General features: G+C 43.5%; 1 protein-coding gene across 5 annotated transcripts in view; it reads right to left on the minus strand.

The window, feature by feature from the left end:
* LOC119187516 (serine/threonine-protein kinase 31) overlaps nucleotides 1-20,047 on the minus strand; it is a 280,654-nt gene that overhangs the window by 155,469 nt on the left and 105,138 nt on the right. For all 5 annotated transcript variants that reach the window (XM_075878712.1, XM_075878711.1, XM_037435655.2 and 2 more), the window contains 2 exons: nucleotides 4,357-4,485; nucleotides 558-686 (listed from right to left, as the gene is read on the minus strand). In XM_075878712.1, the coding sequence (XP_075734827.1) occupies nucleotides 558-686; nucleotides 4,357-4,485 (258 nt within the window). The remainder of the gene's footprint in view (nucleotides 1-557; nucleotides 687-4,356; nucleotides 4,486-20,047) is intronic.

The following is a 20,047-nucleotide window of genomic DNA, read 5'->3' on the forward strand; positions in this document are numbered from 1 at the left end:
GTGCTCTGCAGGGGGGTGCCTTGCTCGGTCGTCTGATCAGGCATTGCTGATGCAGTGGGTAGCTTCCGGCTTCGAAGTTCCAGGTTTGCGTACCCAGCACACTTCCACCACTTTGCAAGGGAGTTTAATAGCGACGCCAGGTAGTAGGCAGGCAGCCGGTAGGAACAGAAATGCTCGAGCCGTCCAGCGTCTACAGCTCGTGCACACACTCGCGCTTCGCTCTCCGAGAGAGATGGTCCCACTAGTCAGTGCCTTGCGAATTCCCCACTACATCAAGAACAATCACGAAATATTTTTAATTATCTCGGGAACTAATTAGCTTACATCAAATCTACTTGGTTATTTGAAATCAGCTAAAAAAACTGAACAAGCCCATGGAGTTTCATTAAAATTGGTTGGAAAGCAAAAAAAAAGTTTCTAAGACCAGTGTGCCCCCTTAAATTCAAGAAACTTTCCTTACAACAGACTGAAATCTCCCCAATCAAGATCTCTTGTAATAAATGGATTCTATATTACATTACTATAAGAAAGTGTGAGTGTGCGAATATTTCTCTCACCTTCAATTTCTCAAAGCTTTGGCTTAGTTCATCAATAGTCAAAGGAACATCGGGAATAGTGTCCAATGAAGCATCTCCATAATTTTCCAGGAAGTCTTTATAGGTGTTTGTCAGCAGTTCTAAGGCAGCCTGAGGAAAACAAAAATTTTGTATAAACTTTATAGGACAAGGACCAAGGACGAGCAAGGAGGGCCAAGTAATGATATTGCCTAGACAAAAGTGCTATCAGCAATAAAGTTAATGCACAATGTGGCTGTATAAAGAGCTAAATATAGTCATTTTAATGTGCTATCAAACTACTAAAAAAATGTGTAGTTGATTATGCTACAAGAATGAAAAACAGAACAACACAGGAGGGCCAAGAAGATAAAAGGAATAACTGCACTACTTGGTGCACGTAAAACCAGGCACATACGCAAGCACCAATAAGAGTCTACAGATGATTTTCCTTAAGACATCTGGGCGTTACCACATAAAGATTTTTTTTCTTACTTTTGTATACTGCGACATGAATTAGTAAAGCTGTGAAACATCAGATGCACAAACCCAGCCGTTCTTGTGTGTATGCGTCTAATGTAACACTGTTCGTTTAGTTGTTAAAGATACACAATACAAAGGTAAACAGTGCAATGTAGCAGCACTAAAACACTGTCCGCAAAAATATACTATATGGTAGCAACAGCACTACATTACCAAGGAGGGCCCTTCACCACAAGGACCTAAATACAGTCGACTCTTGTTAATTCAAACTCGAAAGGACATCCGAATTTCAATCAAAACATCAAGAAGTTTGAATTATCAAGTTCTCAAATAGATGACTCTTCATGAGGTCACACCAGACATTATGATTAGCCAGCCACTGATTTTATCACATTAAGAAGTTTTTAAAATGTTTTAAGCCCTAACTGCACGCAGCAAACAGAAAGCAGGCGTGTAAATTCCACAAGTTTATTGGCCATTTACTGCTATCAGTGATCAGACCTTTTGAAGAAATCGTGAATTGCCAACTGCTTCTTTGTTATAGGTATGTGCCCTCAGCATGGAGCTCACTATACCAGTTGAGAAGCATCAAAGTTTACCACGCGTGTGCTTCGTTTCAAACATTTGTTTACTTGCAAAGCTTTTTTCCATGAAAGCCACAGGTGCTTATTTTCATTTTAGGTCTGTTAGGATCATGAAGTACACAAATTTTCCAACATTAGTGGGAAAGCAGCGGATATTTTCTGGTATGGACCGGCCAAAAATAAAAAAACAACAGATTGATGAAGTTTGAATTAAAAGGCTTTTAAATACATCGAAAGAATAGAGAGCCCATCAAAAAATTGAATTTTGTTTGAAATAACCAAAAGTATGAATTATCAGAGTTTGAATTATCAGGAGTCTACGGCACAGTGCTCTGGTCTACTGTACAGCTACAATAGTGGCAACGGTCTCCAACGATAGAAAATGTGCTATTTTCAATATTGGTGACATTTATTCAAAATCATTAAAAGGCTAGAAGTGTTTTCGGGCTACAAAATGGTTAGACATGAAGAAACATTATTGGACAGAGGAAAAAGTGACGTGTAAGTTATTAACGGTTTTCCGGAGACAGATGCTTTACTGCAGACTAGCAGTACACTCAAAATTCAACCAATTCACCATGCAAAAGATAAGAGCTGCTTATTGCTTTTGAAACAGATATATCACAAATTTAAGTTATGAGAGGGCACATTGAAATGATGGAGAAGTGGCAAACAGCACGACACGAGATCAATACCACAGGAAACACACGAAACAAACTACTAATTTGAAAAACTACCCTAATAACAGAAATATGACTTAGAATCAGCCGCAAAAAGCAAGACTGCTGGTATCTGCATAGGACAAAGTATTCTGCTATAAGAAAAAATAGTTAAAACTCAACATGTATAATGAAATAAATAACTTTTTATGACATGTTCAGAGAACACATTATATTCTAACCAAAATATAAAGAAACATATTTACGTATCTGCAATTTGAATGAACGGCAATAAGTATCTTCTATTTCAATAAATTACATACATACTAATTTGTTGCAAGATTAAATAAATTAAATCTCATGCAGGCACCAGTGGTAAAATGGTTGCGCTATTGTACATACATCTCTTTCTTTTTTTTTGGTGCTTACAGACACTTCTTCAAATTGTGTGCTACATGCCAGTCGTATTCTACCACTGAGCCACGCCAGTGATTAGGACCTGTTCGCAAACTAGCCTTACGCAGGCTTGATGTCGGGAAAGGAATCGCATTATTACAAGTAATAAAGCGTTTTAGAACAGCAAAAGAACAACCAGGCATCACACAATGCGAATAGCTTAACAAATGGGTTGTCCAATGCTCCAACCCATTACAAAAGCTTGTTTTTGATCACCTATTAACTGTGGTGCATACTCACTTCAGGCCTAACTCCTCATCCTCGTCAGCCACTGCATGAACAATTGGCACTAACTTCCTTGTAAATGTTTAGCAAATACAACGCTTCTCAGAAGAATGACGAAGGATACCATAAGGAATGCCGGCCTACTACCCAGAAATTATTATTATTAATGCTGTAGTGGGTACGCATTAAGTATGCTTGCAGTAGTAAACCAATGAGTATTTACAAAAGGCTCTGAAAGGCCGCTCTTTTAGTTTTCGCTAATACTGTGCTGCACCTTCTGTGCAGGCTGTTGTGACTGGCGCCGGAGCTGACGAGGGAGCAACGCTCTTTAGATCTTCAAACAAGTAGCAGACAGGCCGGCTGCCCATGACCGCCAGGCATTGTCCCTCCTAGCCGGAGGGTGAGACGTCGTGTCGCCACGACGCCGTAAGCCGTTCGGGAGACGACAACGAGTACAGCAACATTATGATTAGGCATTGATTTCATCAGATTCATAAATTTTCAAGTGTTTTTAATCCCCAACTGCACACAATTAACAGAGTGCATAAATGTAAGGTCCACAAGCTTATCGGCCATGTACTATTGATCAGAACTTTTAAATAAATCGTCAATTGCCAACAGCTTCTTTGCTATATGTGCCTTCAGCATAAAACCCTCTATACCAGCTGAGAGGCATCACAGTTCACCATGCATGTGCGTTTCAAACATTTGTTTACTAGCAAAGCCTTTTTCTTTAAAGGACTGAGGCACTTATTTTTCATTTTTAGACTGTTGAAATTGTAAAAGCATGCAAATTTTTAAATAGTAGTGGGAAAAGCAGATATTTTCTGGTATAGAACTTCAAAAAGTATGAATTTACTGAATGATAGAGTTTGAATTAAGACGCTTTTAAATACATTGAAAGAATAGAGGGCCAACCAAAAAATTGAATTTTGTTCTAATTAACCAAAAGTCCAAATTATCAGAGTTTGAATTATCGCTAGTCTACTGTAGTCAGATTCGCACGATATGATGCCCATGATTGTTCACATGCTCTCCTTTGCGGTTCCAAAAGTGAGGAAAGCATCCAGGTGCACCCTTTTCCTCAGCTGCTGCCAGAGAAGGAAATGCTCCACTATGGAAACTACTTGCACAGTTCCGAACATTAAAAGTTCATTGACTCATCTATGTGAATGCTAGCAGAAATTGCTTCAATTTACTGCCTCGCTCTTATTTTGGTGCAGCAATGGAAGTTCATGCAATAAAAACTGAAGACAGCAATCATGCTTTTTTATATTCAGGTTAAGAATGCAAGATGTTCCAAAGACACAACATATTAAAAAACTAAATGTTTCATTACATTGAGGTTAATCTGTAAAATATCAGCAAGCACCAAGGGTTAAAACAGAAGCTCACTTCTATCTTCGGAACGCGACTACTGTTTGTCTGGCCAGAAGCTTTTACAGCAGCTTCGTGACCTTGCAGCAGCGCCCAAAGTTTTACAGACGCAGCATCCCGCTCAGCTCTAAGTGGAGTCAACTGGTCCTGCAAAACAAACAAAGCAAGAGCGGATCACATTTAATAATTGCTTTCTTCTAAGTAATACAGAAAAATGATTGAATTTAGTTTATACAGTCTGCCAGCATTAAACAGGCATTATTTTTGGGGCCAAAATAATGCCAGCAGTAGTGATTCCTGTGAACATGCGTATATCATCTGCATTCACTCACTTGGCAAGGCTGTGGTATTCTCTCTTGCGCCCCACCTGAGTCAATGCCACATTTACAAAGCCTTTCAGAGATATTAACACAATTACCGCATTTACTCGCATAATAGGCGCACTTTTTTTTTCCCAGAAAATTAGGCGCCAACTCCAGGGCGCATCTAATATGCGGGGTAAAATTATTGAAAATTTAATTTCCAAGGACAGCATAGACTCCTGATAACATAAGTCGCCAAAGTCACGACTATCCACACTGGAGCTGAAACAACCTTCTTCATAGGCTACACTAGCGCAAAATGCATTAAGCATGCCGCCTCTTGTGTCCAAGAATCAAGGCATGCGAAGCAGTGTGCTTACACGCATTCAAATTTCACAAAATTGACATCGAAAGACCCGCACTGGCAACAAAAATAAAAGCGTCAAAAAAGGAGAGCGCTAGAGAGAGGGGGGTAGAGAAAGAAAGCAAAAAAAAGTGAAAATTGTCCCCGTATCTACATGTTACACCGCAAATGTCGTCGAAAGACAATAAGTTTGTGTCTGGGGAGAGTGAAGAAAATGTTTATTGATGTTCGGAGCAAGAAAATCGGAGAATGGTATTCTGGAGGCGCTGCGTTAGAGTGCCTCGAGCGTGCGTGCAGCGGAGGCGAATGAGCGCATCAAGTCAGGTCACACGCGAGACATGAGCGCTATCTGGCCGTTATCCTGGAAAACGGGCGCGGGCCGTGCGCCTGTCTCTGAGGTGATAAGGTGTAGTAGAACTCAAGGCGACGGGTAGGTGCCACCACCGTGTCGTCTTAGCAAAGCGTTGGAAACACTTGCCGTTCCGTGCAAGCGTTCCACGGCCAGCGCAGCGTTATAAAGGCTAAGATCTTTAAAATTACTTATGTATGCCTTTTCTAGTAAAAATACACATAGATAATATAGACGTGTTGTTATGGTGCCTCAGATATGCAAAATAATTGCTTTTTAATTGACAATCGCACAAGTATGAACGCTGAATCTTGAGTAATATTGGTGGGCACTGCAGATTGGGTCAGCCGTTTGGAGTATCGTTTGGTCACTTTGATGCCGTTTAAGGTACCGTTAAGAGAGGACAAACAGACAAATGTACAGACAGATAGACAGACCAAAATTTGTGCGTCGAAGGTCCCCAAGAAAGACAATCATCTTTAAAACAAAAACACCATCACGGAAATCGGTCGATTATGTTTCAGGCCACTTAGACTATACGCATTATCACGACTAAAAATTTTGTGCACGGAACGGTACCGATCATTCGATTTCACAAGCTCACACCCAATATCCAAAGACACACAAGTGAATTGCAAACTACCATTAGAGTATTACAAGCACGACCCATGCACCCCTTTCCTTCAAACAGGGCCACCCAAAAGAGTTACGTCAGTTTTGTACAAAACTGCAACTTTGCTCGTCCGCAATCTGATTCAGCTTAGTCTACACTGATTAAGCTAGAGACACTAATTAAGCTACGATTCGGCATGGTTCGGCATGCCGCCATGAAAGTTTGTACAAGACAACATGAAGATTGTGCGTCCAAAAGATCGCACTCAAGCACTGATCCAGGAATAGAGTGCACGTGTCATAAACGACTGAGATTCTTGCTCGCGCACCCTTTCGTTTAAGGAAGGTCACATTTCTGTTCGGGAAGACGACTACAGGCAACTAACCACTCAGCAATGGGCCACCACGCCTTCCCTACACCTACAGGTGTGCAACAGCCGAAATATAATTTGTACTGACTTTGAGCAGATAAGTGTTACTTTTGGAGCACTAAAATCCAATTTTAGAGCAGGTTACAGGAAAAAAGCATCTATTTATTATCATGAAAGATCAAATTTAGGGCAGTATTACAAAGGCTTACATTTAGAAAAAGATCAAATTTGAAGCAGTACTAAGAAGGCTCATAATAAAAAAAAAACATTAGTACAAACCTTTCACCACCCAAGTTGTTCAGAGTGAACATGAGCACTGTCATAAAAATAACATCGTTAACAACCCCCTGTGAAGGCTATCATGAAGCCCACATTAGCATTTGCCACACCTGTCAAATCTTTAGACAGACTCTGCAAATTCAAATGTGGTTCTGCCAAGCTGGGGACTCTGGAATTCAGGAGATTCTTAAAGCTGAAAAGTAGGAGTCGCGAGAAAAAAACTTAAGTTTTTTTTTTTCTTTTTTCGGGCTCCGGAAATGTCATAACTGCTCCAAATGATTGCCAGTAAGTAACGTATTTAGACGTCAACAATCATACTAGTACTCACAATTACACGGTGTATAAACACATGAGTAACCGAAAAAAAATTTCTGTGCCTTGCGAGTCACTATAGTGCCAACACCCCCTTTCAAGTCTGAATATGCTTTTCCGCAGGACACCGGTGTACTGCAGCAAAGGTGGCTTTAGCGACATTCTGCATGGCTTAAAACAAGTGTGGCAGCTTGGGCTAGCTGGTATGGCATGACGTGTCCTTCGTGTCTCTGTGTCGTTGTTTTGTTCTCGCGCTATTGCCTTAAAACAAGGCCAAGAAATTTCCAACTGCTAGGCGCCCTCCCTCTTCCCCCCCCCTTCCTTTTTCTTTCACGATAGGCTTTAAAGTCCCTGGATATTAATGAGGTTAGGTTTAGAGCACCACTTCGACTCACTTGCAAGGCGCGTCCGACCAGATAAAGTAATGACGGCACACACCCATTGGGCCGGGGACGGCACCGTTTATTTATCGCAGGGACGAAGCAACTTCAAGACAAAAAAAAATATTTTATGTGCCGTTTCTATGACAACCAACGTGCTCATCAGCAGCGTCGATTTTCACAGCACATAGAGTTTGTTTGCGTGCAGAAAACGCAGTAGATGCTTTCTGTTTAAGTTCCGAAAAAGCCATAGCCACTTTTGCCGTTTCCCGCAAAACAGTATTGGCTGCAGCAGCAGATTTTTGGCTTTGCTGCGTCTTCCCACCAATTGGTATACGCTGGGATTAGCGAACCAACAAGCATGCGGCGTTGTTACTTTATTATGTCGCTATTGTCTCAAGAGTGTCCTGACCTCGTGAATATACATTTTACATTGTGGCTTAGGGTTTGGGCCTGTGCGCTTTGATTTTGATTGATGGGGCAAACTGCAGGTGGCCAACAAGGCCTTCATTTTTTGCTCAAGTTAGTGCAACTAAGAAAATTTTGTGGCTGGTCGGGCATTTTGGCACAGCGTGGTGCAATTTCAGCATTTTTTTAAGGTTTTGACGCTGCTCAGCGCAGTTGTTGCACCCCTGCACCTCTGTGTTCATGTGTGTGTGGGCATGCATATGTTCGAAAAAAAAAATGACCTCCGGGGAGGGGGGGGACAGGAGGACTTGTAGGCCCCAAAAAAGTTTGACTGCTTCGGAATGTGCAGTTGACATTCAACCAGTGAGAAGCGCGGTTGTCGTGTCGCGAGTCTCGCGTAGGCTTCGAGCATGCTGTGCTTGCGCAATGTATTGAGACGGCTGCAACACTGGGCCCACTCGTTGTCTACTAAGCTGGCGAGATTTTAAACGACACCCCATCAACTGTTGTACATGTACGAGCTGGGCCTGGTCCGTATAAAACTTTTTATCAAGATTTTTTTTTCCAACCGTTATTTTATTACACCCAGCTTTTGAATAATCAGTTGTGTGCACTGCGACACACAAGATGCTCCGAAGCGCGACTATTTCCTGTAATTATTTTTAAAAATTTTTCAGGCTTCCATCCTGCCCCTATATTTTATTAACATTCTGCATTGTCTACTTGTGCCTGTTCTTTTCATTCTACCTATTAAGTGTTTTTCCCCTTCGTTATTTTTGTTAACTCCTGCCATTGCTTTTGTTTTAATTATTTTTTAATGAAATGTCCGTTTCTGCTCTATGAGTACGTCAATCAGACTCGAACATCACAACACATGCAACCCTGCAGAAGTCGAACGGCCTACAAAAAAAATTTGAAATGTACCGCTTGGAGGCCTTTCAGGCATCGCAGACTGGAAGGTAAAGTGGAAGCCTGGAAGTCTGCCACACACCATTGTTAGATGAGTGGGGTCTCCCCCAAAGTGTGTGAGAGCACAATATGACGTTTCGGTTCATGGCTGAGAAACCAATGACGAAAAAATTCTGCAGAGCTTGAGCAAATCGGCATAACGGCAGCAAAAGTGCGTCGAAAAGCCAAAAATCTTTTTAAATTATGGACGAGGAAGAAAAAGCGATAATGGCGATGCTTTCCTCGATAAAACTCAAGGCGCACTTTTTGCGGATGCGGTCACACGTTCCATGCGAAGCGCACGCGGCCTGCTAGCTGCCACAGCCCCGCCAGCATTATGCAAAGGTTTTTCAGATGTCCAGGCAACCGCCCTTCCTCTCTCGACAAACCCACAGTTTGCGCATTGCCCTTTTATTTTTCCTTACTCCAGTTAATGTAAAAAAGCTGTTGAAATGCAACCACGTAAATGCGGTTCAATACTTCTGATCTTTGCCAAGTTTAAGGTGCACCTATTATGCGCCGAAATAGAAAAATCTGATATGTCGCGTCCAAACTGCGGGTGTAAATATACGAGTAAATATGGTACATCACGGCGATTCCAGTTAACTATATTATTTTAGACCTTGTTCTATTTAGCTTTGGTTTAAGACTTGCTAGCCTTTATATGGCCCGTACAGAGCATTTCACTTTGAGTGTGATCCCTAGACGAGATGGATGACAAGTCGGGCCCCTGAAGTGTTCTGCAATTAAAAAATTATAAGTAAACTAAAAAGGAAATCGATTCTTCTCATACATACAAAATGAAAATACAGGTACAAATGCCACCTTGAAGTTGCCTCACAAACTTGCTCCGACGTCTTAGAAATTGACTGCATCTACTGTAGCCAAGATAGTTCTTAAAGATTTTCCTCTGAGGGTGCCAGAGAACTAACATATCAATTTTCAGTAAACTTCGATGCGCCAATATAGCTAAAGTACGAAAAAAAACCCATTAAAATCTTTAGTGTCACCCTGACTTATTTCTTCAAGAATTATTGATGCACATGTACGTCATCACTTGTATGTTTGAGAAGTGTGCTTTTTTTCTATCATTTCCCTTGCTTGGCATGCGCTGTCGCAATGCGAGCATATATATTTTTTTCTTTCACTGACATCTCTCAGTTTTTCTTTCGTTATTGTGCAAAAATTGTCATTTTTCCTATGTCTCAGAAAATAGCTTTTGCAAGTTTGAATATTACTCCAGCATGCATTGCAGCATACCAAATTTCGCACAATAAAATGCTGTTTCCAAAAATATATGTTGTAGAGCAACAAAAATATTTCGGAATAAATAAAAATGAGGAAAGTGTGTAATTTTTGGTTGCCTGCTAGAAAAAAGTTCCGTAAAAAACACTACATATGCCAAAATAGTCAAAAGAAAGAAAATTCAGACTATCGATTTGAAGATAAATGACCCATGATGATGAAGCTTTATGGTGTGGAGCTTTATGGTGCAAGGGCCATATGATGGCCAAAGAGAGCCATTTCATGAAACAAGGGATGTGGGCAATGTTTACGGTAGGTGGCTGTATAAGGGCCTTAAAATTCCACACACTGTGGCGGGTAAAACATAGCAGTATTAAAATAGTGACAGTGACCTGAAAGGTGTATAGTGAAAATGGGTGGTGAAGGATCGTGATAATAAAACTATGGTGATAATTGGCATTAGCACAAATACCTCTTGAACGCCCTTGTATACAAGGGTCGGGAGGCATGTGCTATGCTTTTGTAATAACCGCAGCAGCGACCTGTCTTCAGAAGTCGTGGAACGAATTCCCCAAGTAAATCACTTGAAAATCTTGCACCTGTTCTAAATATGACAGCAATGACTCGAGTATGAAAAGTGGTTCCCTACCGATGAACATTGCACGGTGGAATAGTATTTCTTGTTGGTAGCGTAATGGGAAGAATTGTTTTCTAAGGGTGTATAATTCCTTACATTCGATTCAAATGTGAAGCACAGTTTGTGCTTCACCACATCTCTCAAACAATGGTAGACTGTCACCAGACAAAAGGTATGAGTGTGTTGTGTATGTGTGTCCTATCCTTAGCCGTGTTAGTGTAACTTGTGCGCGGTGTGACTTAGATACTGCCAGCCACTGACCCAGTTGCGGCTGGGTAAAATGCAGTTCATTTCCTATGTTCTTATTCCATATGCGCTGCCGAAAAGCCCTGAGGTTTCGTTTGAGGAAAGATTTCAGGTCGAGTGCAGGGATCGCCATTGTTGTATTGGCATTGGTTGGCTTGGCAGACGCAGCCAAGTGGTCCACCAATTTGTTTCCTTCTATCTCGCGGTGTCCTGGCACCCAGCACACTACGATATGCTGTTTCAGTGAGTATACTGTGCATAGGAGCGAGTAAAGAGATACAAGATCAGATTCGTGTTTTTCCAGGGTTTTGGGGGCTTTTACCATGCTTAGAGAATCTGTGTATATTACTGCACTTTGTAGTTTTATTTCTTTGATGTGTTTAATGGCCGCAAGTATCGCATGACCTTCTGCAGTAAAAATGCTTGTGTTAGGATGAAGAGTACCGGCATCTGAAAAGGATGGGCGGACCGCAGCGTATGAGACAAAAGTGTTCATCTTTGAGGCATCAGTGTAGGATTCGTGAACTCTGTATTTGTGTTGGAGTTCATAAAAGTATGTGCGGATGTGTGCAACAGGCGCATGCCTTGTGACTTCCGCAAAAGATATGTCACAGTCTATAAGCTGCCACTGCCACGGAGGCAGATATGCAGCAGGAGCCATCAAACAGTGTTCTAAAAGTGGCACATCTAATTCCTCAGCGAGGCCTTTCACACGAAGTGAGTAGGGCTGCATCAACAAAGGACGGCTGTGGAACAGAGCAGAATAAGGCCGATCATTAATTGTGAAATGAGAGGGGTGTTCTTTGCGTTCTCCTTGAGGTAGTACACAAAATATATATAACATCTCTGTAAGTGGAGTGACCACTGATTTGATTCCACATACAGGCTTTCCACAGGGCTAGTGCAGAAAGCACCCGTAGAAAGGCGAATGCCCAAATGGTGCACGGGGTCCAGCATCTTCAAAGCACTTTGAGTCGCAGACTGATAAACAACGGCCCCATAGTCTAAGCGGGTGCGAACGAGGCTTCTATACAAATTCATGAGACATTGCCTGTCACTACTTCACGTAGAATGTGACAACACATTTAGAACATTCATGGCTTTTACACATTTTGTTTTTAAATATGTGATGTGTGGAATGAAGGTGAGCTTGTTGTCCAAGATTAGGCCTAAGACTTTATGCTCGGCATTAACAGACAAATGTTGACCGTTGAGTTGAATGTCAGGTTCTGAGTGCATGCCTCTCTTTCGGGAGAACAAGACACACGTGCTTTTTTGTAGGTTCAGTCGGAATCTGTTTTCCTCTGCCCATTTGGAAACCTTGTTTAAACCTAGCTGAACCTGCCACTCACACCTTGCCAGGTTGCATAACTTAAAGCCAAGCTGAACGTCATCGACATATGTACAATAGAACACACAGTAGACTCTTATTAAACGAAACTCTCTTAAATAAAATTGCTGCTTAAATGGAACAACTTCCACTAATATGTTTGGTTTCATACTTGAATATACAGTAAAAGCTCGTTAATTTGACACCCGTTAATTCGGAAATTCGGATAATTCGGACGGCGCTATTGGTCCCGGCCAAAGTGCATGTTAATCTATGGGACCAAACCTTCGTTATTTCATCGAAATTCGGCTTCGCACTGCTTAATTCGGACAAATGCTGACGGCTGCTGCTACACAAAAGTGTGATAAAGCAGCGCTGGCACCACTGGAGTGAAAACGAAACCTGAGTGGCATCGCCATCATCATCAACTAGTGGGGGCGATCGCAGCGTCACCGAACGTCGGCGTATTCTTTATTCTCCACTCAGTGTCTCCGATGCCATTTTTTCTTGTGTTGTCGTGTCGGAACCATCTCTTCTAGCGTAGTTCTCTTTTTCTTCCATTGTGACCGTATTTGCATGCCACCACCATCGTGCGCTACAGTGACGGCAACGCCGAAAAAGCAGCAGAACTATGACGCGAAGAACTTGGCGACTAAAGTGAAAATTTTGGAAGCACTGAAGAACTGCGAATCGCAACAGCAGGTTATGACCAAGTACAATGTGAAGCGGAGCACGTTGGGAACATACGTGAAAAATGAACAACAGATTCGACAAGCCTTCAAAAGCGACAAGTTTCATGTCTCTAGAAAGCGGTTGCGAACCGCAGCTCATCCCCAGCTCGAAGAAGCTTTGCTCCGGTGGATTACTGACTGTCGCAACACGCATCTGCCTTTGAGCGGACCTCTCATCACGGCGCAAGGTGAGAAGTACGCTGCAATGATGAACATTGAATCGTTCAAAGCCTCAGAAGGGTGGTTTGCGAGGTTTCGAGAGAGACACGAACTTGTCTTCAGGAGTGTGTGCGGCGAAAAGGCCAGTGTTGACGAAAGCGTGACCACCGAGTGGAGAAATGTGAAGCTGCTGGAGCACATCGCCGCATATGAACCACGTGATGTGTTCAATGCAGATGAAACTGCTCTATTTTTCAGAGCTCTGCCCGACAAAACGGCGACTTTCAAAGGGGACGCGTGCATTGGTGGCAAGAAGTGCAAGCAAAGGATAACTGTGCTTCTTGCCGCCAATATGACTGGCACGGAGCGCTTGCCACTACTTTTCATCGGGAAGGCGCTTAAAAACGACAAAAGCCTTCCTGTCGAGTACACAGCGAACAGGAAGGCATGGATGACATCGGACAGTTTTCGCGGCTGGCTGCAGCAGTTGGACCGGCACTTCACGTCGAAGGACCGCAAGATAATTATGGTTGTTGACAACTGCAGTGCCCATAACTGTACAGTCGAACTGAAGAGCATCAAAGTAGTTTTTTTTGCCGCCCAACACTACGTCTGCTTTTCAGCCGATGGACCAGGGTATCAATCACTACGTGAAGTCGAAGTACCGCAAGCACCTGCTAGAGCGAATGATCTTATGCTCAGAAGCTGGAAAGTTGTATCAAGTGGACTTACTCGGCGCAGTGCACATCATCGCCCACGTCTGGAAAAACACTGCCGCAAGTCATCGCCAACTGTTTTCCGCACAGCGGTTTTGTGAGGCCCAAGCATGCAGCAGTAGCTGACGATGGCATCGAGGAGGTGTCAGCAGAGTCCACCGACGATGACTGCCCGACTTTCGATGCTGTCCTTCCCACAAATGTGACCTTTCAGGACTACATCGCGATTGATCATGGTGTCGCCACGAGTGGTCTCCTGACCGATCAAGAGATTATTAATGATGTCACGGGCGCCCATGAAGACCTTGATTCCGACGAAGAATCATGCAAGGAGATACAGCCGCGACCTCATCACACTTCACGGGAAGTCTCGGAGGCGCTGTTAATATTAGAGGACGCTTGCCTGAACACTCCCGACAGCTTGCGTGCTGTTGGCCATTTGGAACAGTTAAAAAAAATTGTGATGTCAGCCGGAATCTGCGCGAAAACGCAGATGACAATTACAAAATACTTCAACAAATAAAGGTATGCTTCTGCAGCTTGATTTTAAATGTTGTTTTCCCTGTTCATTCGTTAATTCGGCATTCGGTTAATTCGGACAGTTTTTCTGGTCCCGTGAAATCCGCATTAACGAGCTTTTACTGTATGCCCATTTATCTTTCAGTAAACGAAACTCCTCTTAAAAAAAATATTTTCCTTGTCCTTTCAGGTTTTGTTTAAAAGGAGTCTACCGTATTGCGCGGGATGGACAAGTGCAAGGAATTCTTGGATATGTGGGGTTTAACGTCCCAAAACCACCATATGATTATGAGAGACGCCATAGTGGAGGGCTCCGGAAATTTCAACCACCTGGGGTTCTTTAACTTGCACCCAAATCTGAGCACACGGGCCTACAACATTTCCGCCTCTATTGGAAATGCAGCCGCCACAGCCGGGATTTCATCCCGCGACCTGCGGGTCAGGAGCCGAGTAACTTAGCCACTAGACCACAACGGCGGCACCAAGTGCAAGGAATTCATTTTGATAACAAAAAGTATACAACTAAGTACGCCACTTTGCGGTACTCCCGTTTTTTGGACAAATGTTTGGGAGAGAACACTGCCCACATGGACACGGAACGTCTGATTGGACAAGTAACTCTTCATTATGGAAAGCTGCCACACTTATGATCTTCCAGGCTGTCACCCTGTTCCAGACTTTAGCCTCTTGTGTATATGAATTTAAAAATTTGTGCCAGCTTTCTCTTCTGGCCTGCCGACGCGTTCTCCTGCCTTGAGACTTTATTTTCTTAAATCTGTCTAGGTTTTCGGCTGTCGGTGAGTTCTAAAGCAACCTCCATGCCTTGTTCTGCTCCTTTCGCACATTATGGTACTCAGCGTTCCACCATGGCATGTGTCGCTTACCGGGCAGTCTAGATGTTTGCGGGATGCACTTGGCTGCTGCATCAATAAGGAAAGCTGTTATTTACTCCACAGCTTCATCTGCTTAACCCCCGTATGTCAGTCCAACTTAAATCAGTAATGTTATGAAACTGTTCCCAGTCGGCTTTGTATGTCAGCCATTTGGGAACTCGTGAAGAACATTCGTATGATGTTGGTGTACTCAAAACAACAGGAAAATGGTACCTTCCGTAGGGATTATTTATAACTTTCCATTGGAGTAATGGTACAAGTGAAGGAGATGCGATACTGAGGTCTATGGAGGAGTACGTTTTGTTGGCAAGGTTATAATATGTTGCCTCTTTCCTATTTAACAGACAGGCACCGGAAGAGAAAAGTAACTGTTCCATGAGACGACCTCGTACGTTGCAGCGAGAATCACCCCACAGACTACCATGAGCATTCAGGTCACCAAGGACCAGATAAGGTTCAGGTAGTTCATCTATAAAGAACTGGAATTTTCGTTTTCCAAGACGATGGTGGGTGAGTATGTATAGAGAGCAGATGGTGACGAGTTTGTTGAAAAGAACTGCTCGAACAGCCACTGCCTCTAGAGTTGTTTGTGGTGGTAAATGTGTGCATGCTATTTTTTTTATTAACAATAAAGGCTACAGCACTAGATGATGCCGCAGCATCATCTCTGTCCTTTCGGAATAGAACATACTGACACAAAAAAATTGGGTGTTTTTAGATTTTTAAATGTGTTTCCTGTACACACAGCAGTTTTGGCGATTGTTTGTCTAAGAGCTCTTGGACATCGACAAGATTTCTAAGCAGCCCTCTGACGTTCTAATGTATTATTTGCGTTGCCATATAGAGGGTAATGTAGTGCTGCGTGTACAAAATGGGTGTGTCTACTTTTTAAGCTGGATGTTAAGACTCAAGTGACAGGGCTATCATCGGGCCCCGTTATCGGCTTTTTATTTCTCTTGGTGCACTCGAGGGAGCTACGACGATCTTTCGGCACCAGGAGCACCGTCATGTCCATTGCCTTCTCAGAGGCAATGCGTGCTCACATTTGTGAGTTGGTGTTTCGAGCTTGGGGCCTTGCCTGGTGAGACAAGGCCTTTATATCGACCGACCCTAGGGTCTCCTTCACCTCGGGAGGCGAAACCTTTGGTGCAATCGGGCTAGAGGTTGAGGGGACCTCCTTTGCTGCTGGGTTACACTGGCTGCTGCAAGAGCTTGCAGCGACCGCGAGTGTGGCCGTGGGGACGAGTGGCAGGGCAGCCTTGGCGGTTCCCACTGTGGATGGGGCATTAACAACCACTTGGGCACACTGTGCCTGGCATGGGCAGCTGCCGCAGGCCGTTCTAGTGCTGCCTCCTGCTGCACATTGGTGAACGATGATTTATTTGTGAAAAATTTAGATACCCGTCGTAGGGCTTCTCGGAAAGTTAGGTTTTGCGAGATTTTGATTGTAATTATTTTTTTTTCCCTTTTTCCATGTTGGATACGTTCGGGAGTATGCGGGGTGGGCCCCATTGCAGTTTGCTCAGTGGGCCCCAGCTTCCACCTTACAATCACCTGTGCCATGTCCTGTAGTGGCGCACTTTGCACAGTTGAGTTGGCCGCGGCAACTCTTGGTGACGTGACCAAAATGCTGGCATTTAAAGCAACGTTGTGGATTGGGGATGTAGGGTCGCACATTCAACTTCAAGTATCCTGTTTCGAGATGTTCAGGAAGGATACTGGCGCAAAATGTCACAATTATATGCTTTGTTGGGATTTCCATCTAATCACGCCTGATTTTTATTCTTTGTACTTGTGTCACCTGCTGGTCCTTCCAACCCTGGAGGAGCTCACATTCAGTCAGGCCAAGCAAGTCTTGATCGGACACAATGCCTCAAAAAATGTTGAGGGAACGGTGTGGTGTAATTGAGATAGGAATGTGTCCAAACGATTCTAGGTTCGAGAGGTTTACATACTGGGCCCGACTTTTTACTTCGAGGAGGAGATCCCCACTGGCCATTCTTGTAGCCTGGTAACCTGGACCAAGGGCAGTGGTGAGGCATTTGGAGACAACAAAAGGCGAGATTGTTCTGGCGTTTTCAGCAGTTTCGCAGTGAATTACATGATAGCGGGGGAAAGTTTCTTTTGCTTTTTGAAATAGTTTGAAATGCCTTCGGTGTGCCCTCTCTTCGAGAGAGGACAACCGTGCAGAAAAGGAAGAAAAGTAAAATCCATAAAATAGGTGTAAATTCGGCAGCCACGCCAGCCGCCCACCATGGAGCCCAACATGGGGACATGACAGGCCCTAAAATTGTATGAGGCATGTCAACGTCAGCTGAACACAGCCACTATAACCAAATATATTGTGCCCAAAACCGAGCACATACACAAGGTTAACCCTTGCCGCCAGGAACGATCGAGAGTAAACAGAAGAGAGAAGATGGAAGAACAGATAAAAAGTGTGAGATGAAGACGAAGATGTAAGAAGGAGGAGATAGGAAAAGGCGACTGCCCATTTCCCCTGGGGTGGGTCAGCCCTGGGGTGCCGTCTACGTGAAGCCGGGGCCAAAGTGGTGTGTTGCCTCTGCCGGCCAGGGTGCCTTAAAGGTCTAATCACCCGGCGTCGCCTCAACCCCTAGGATCCCCTTTTCCCCAGACACTGCAAAGCCATGCAAGGCTAGGCGTGGGAGGGAGTCGAAACCCCCCCCCCCCCCCCCCCCCCCGTTATCTCGGGTCCGTGGTGTAGCTACATAGCAAACGCCTACTTTTGAAGACGCCCCTGCGGGTAAGACAAATGACCCAGGAATAGTATACAAAATAAAAATGTTATAAAAATGTTTCTATTAAAGTAGATCAAGAAAATCAGAACCATGGTACTGTTTCATTGCTTATGCCATGCAGTGAAGCATTGCTTGGGTTTTTGCGAGACGCAAGTAAACCCACACACTTTTTTCAGTAAACTTTTTTTTTGTAGGGGGGAGGGCGATAACAGCCTGCAGGTGTTGCAATATAGATGAATGCTCATGATGTGAACGACTTTTTGATGAATCAAATGTCCAATAAACTTCGCTGTTTCGTCAATCATCACCTCTTGACCCACCTCACTCGGCATAGGCTGGCGTTTCAATATACGCATGAAAGCATATTTTTTTGCATATTTGCACATCCTATAATAAAAATTAACCATACCGCACGAAGTTCTAAAACGTTAAGTGCTGTTCCTTAGCGAGAGCCAAAATACGCTCTGGTGGACTTCTCGTCGTGAGGAGCTCTATAGCCGGCGCCAGCACATCGCACCTCAGCGACGTGCAAACCTCACACATAACCAGAGTAGCTATAAGATTGTGCACAAAGATCAGCAGCTACGCACTTGCAGAGGAGCAGAAGTGAAGCCATAAACAAACGAAACACATGAACGGCTACAGATGTCTTAGGCTGACGTAGAACATAGTCGCCATAAATCTTGAAGCTGAGGTGCTCTCATCGTCGGACTCTAAGCTCGCCCTCACTCGATTCGAGCTGCACATGTTTTTTTGCGGTGCAGGTGCGCACCCATGTGCGTGTGACGACTATGCCATAGGAGCAACTAGTGACACTAGATGCGGCCCTGTCTCTGATATAACAATACAAGATAAACCAAAGTTGCTGGAAACTGGTTGAGAAGGCCACCTCGACACTTTATACAAGCGGCGAACTTCGAAAATGTACTTTTGTGTAACGAATTTTTCATGACCCTAACAACAGCTCTCTATTCAATAGCTAGCATAAATTTTTGGCAATTATTACTGCTGAACACTGTCAGATTACAAAGCTTACACCTTAATTTGATATTTGACTTGCAAAGCCTCCTTTCATTACAGAACTTTGATGGTACTGCTGCACACGCATGAGAGCAACGCACTGTCAAGTTCACCTGCCAAGTGCATTTTTGCAACAACACAAGTACATTGGTACGTGCAAAAGTCAATCGAAAATCACTATGTAGCCAAAACGGGCAAGTTCAAATTGATTCTGAAAGTTGAGTGGCTGGACTAACTTCCAGAAAGTGCTGCGTGCACGAGAAACCAATTCTACACACCAATATCGACGATCCAAAGCGTCGGTCACCAGTGATCAATTTGAATAAGGTGTGGTTACTAAAAAGTTTCAATTGTCTCTTTTATGCTTTACTGCAGTGGTGCACCAGCTACTTTCGATTTTGTCCTTTGACTGGTTCCCACTTTCATCCCACAAAGCTGATGGCTGTCTAATTTAGAACCTCTCAAAAAGTGACCATTTTGTTACTCACTCATTTATTGCTACCTAGGGTAGCATACCCATTTCCGTCCAGGCATTGACTAACACAGATGATTTTGCATTGGTTGCGTTTGCCATTTACTGGACTTGCAACAGCCACTTTCGTGTCACTAGCGAAAAAAATGAAGGATTATTTTTTGTTTCCGATTTGCTATATGCTTATCCTTCGGTGGGGAGAATCGCATGCTTTCGATTTTGACCGGAATAATTGCGTTTAGTTGCCGGGCGCACAAAGATCTACTTGGCTCGCTACAGGCACCGTTTGCACAAAGAGTGGCTCTTAAAACACAGCAAAGTAATACTAGGGCACTTGTTAATTTGCACTCATATCTGTACGTGTGATTACATTTAATGTCTCTTTTTTTGTTTAAACAGCGCGTTAGGTATCGAGCAGTAAACATGGTTAGTTCCATCTCGTCCTGTGTGTGTTGTTTTCGTGCGTCATTTGTGCGAGAGCAACGCGCTGCACGTTTCGATCTGTTTGCTTTTCTCAGCGTTAAATTCCAAATTGTTGCTACCGCATTCATTGCTTCTCCCTTGCGTCGAAACTGTGACTTTTTTTAACTTCGGGGAATCGTGTCATCACCACCAAGGGATGTCAGATTAGGTGCTGATGGAAAATCTCAGAGACCA

Source organism: Rhipicephalus microplus, chromosome X, assembly GCF_043290135.1.
Source record: "Rhipicephalus microplus isolate Deutch F79 chromosome X, USDA_Rmic, whole genome shotgun sequence".
NCBI classification, from domain to species: Eukaryota; Metazoa; Arthropoda; class Arachnida; order Ixodida; family Ixodidae; genus Rhipicephalus; species Rhipicephalus microplus.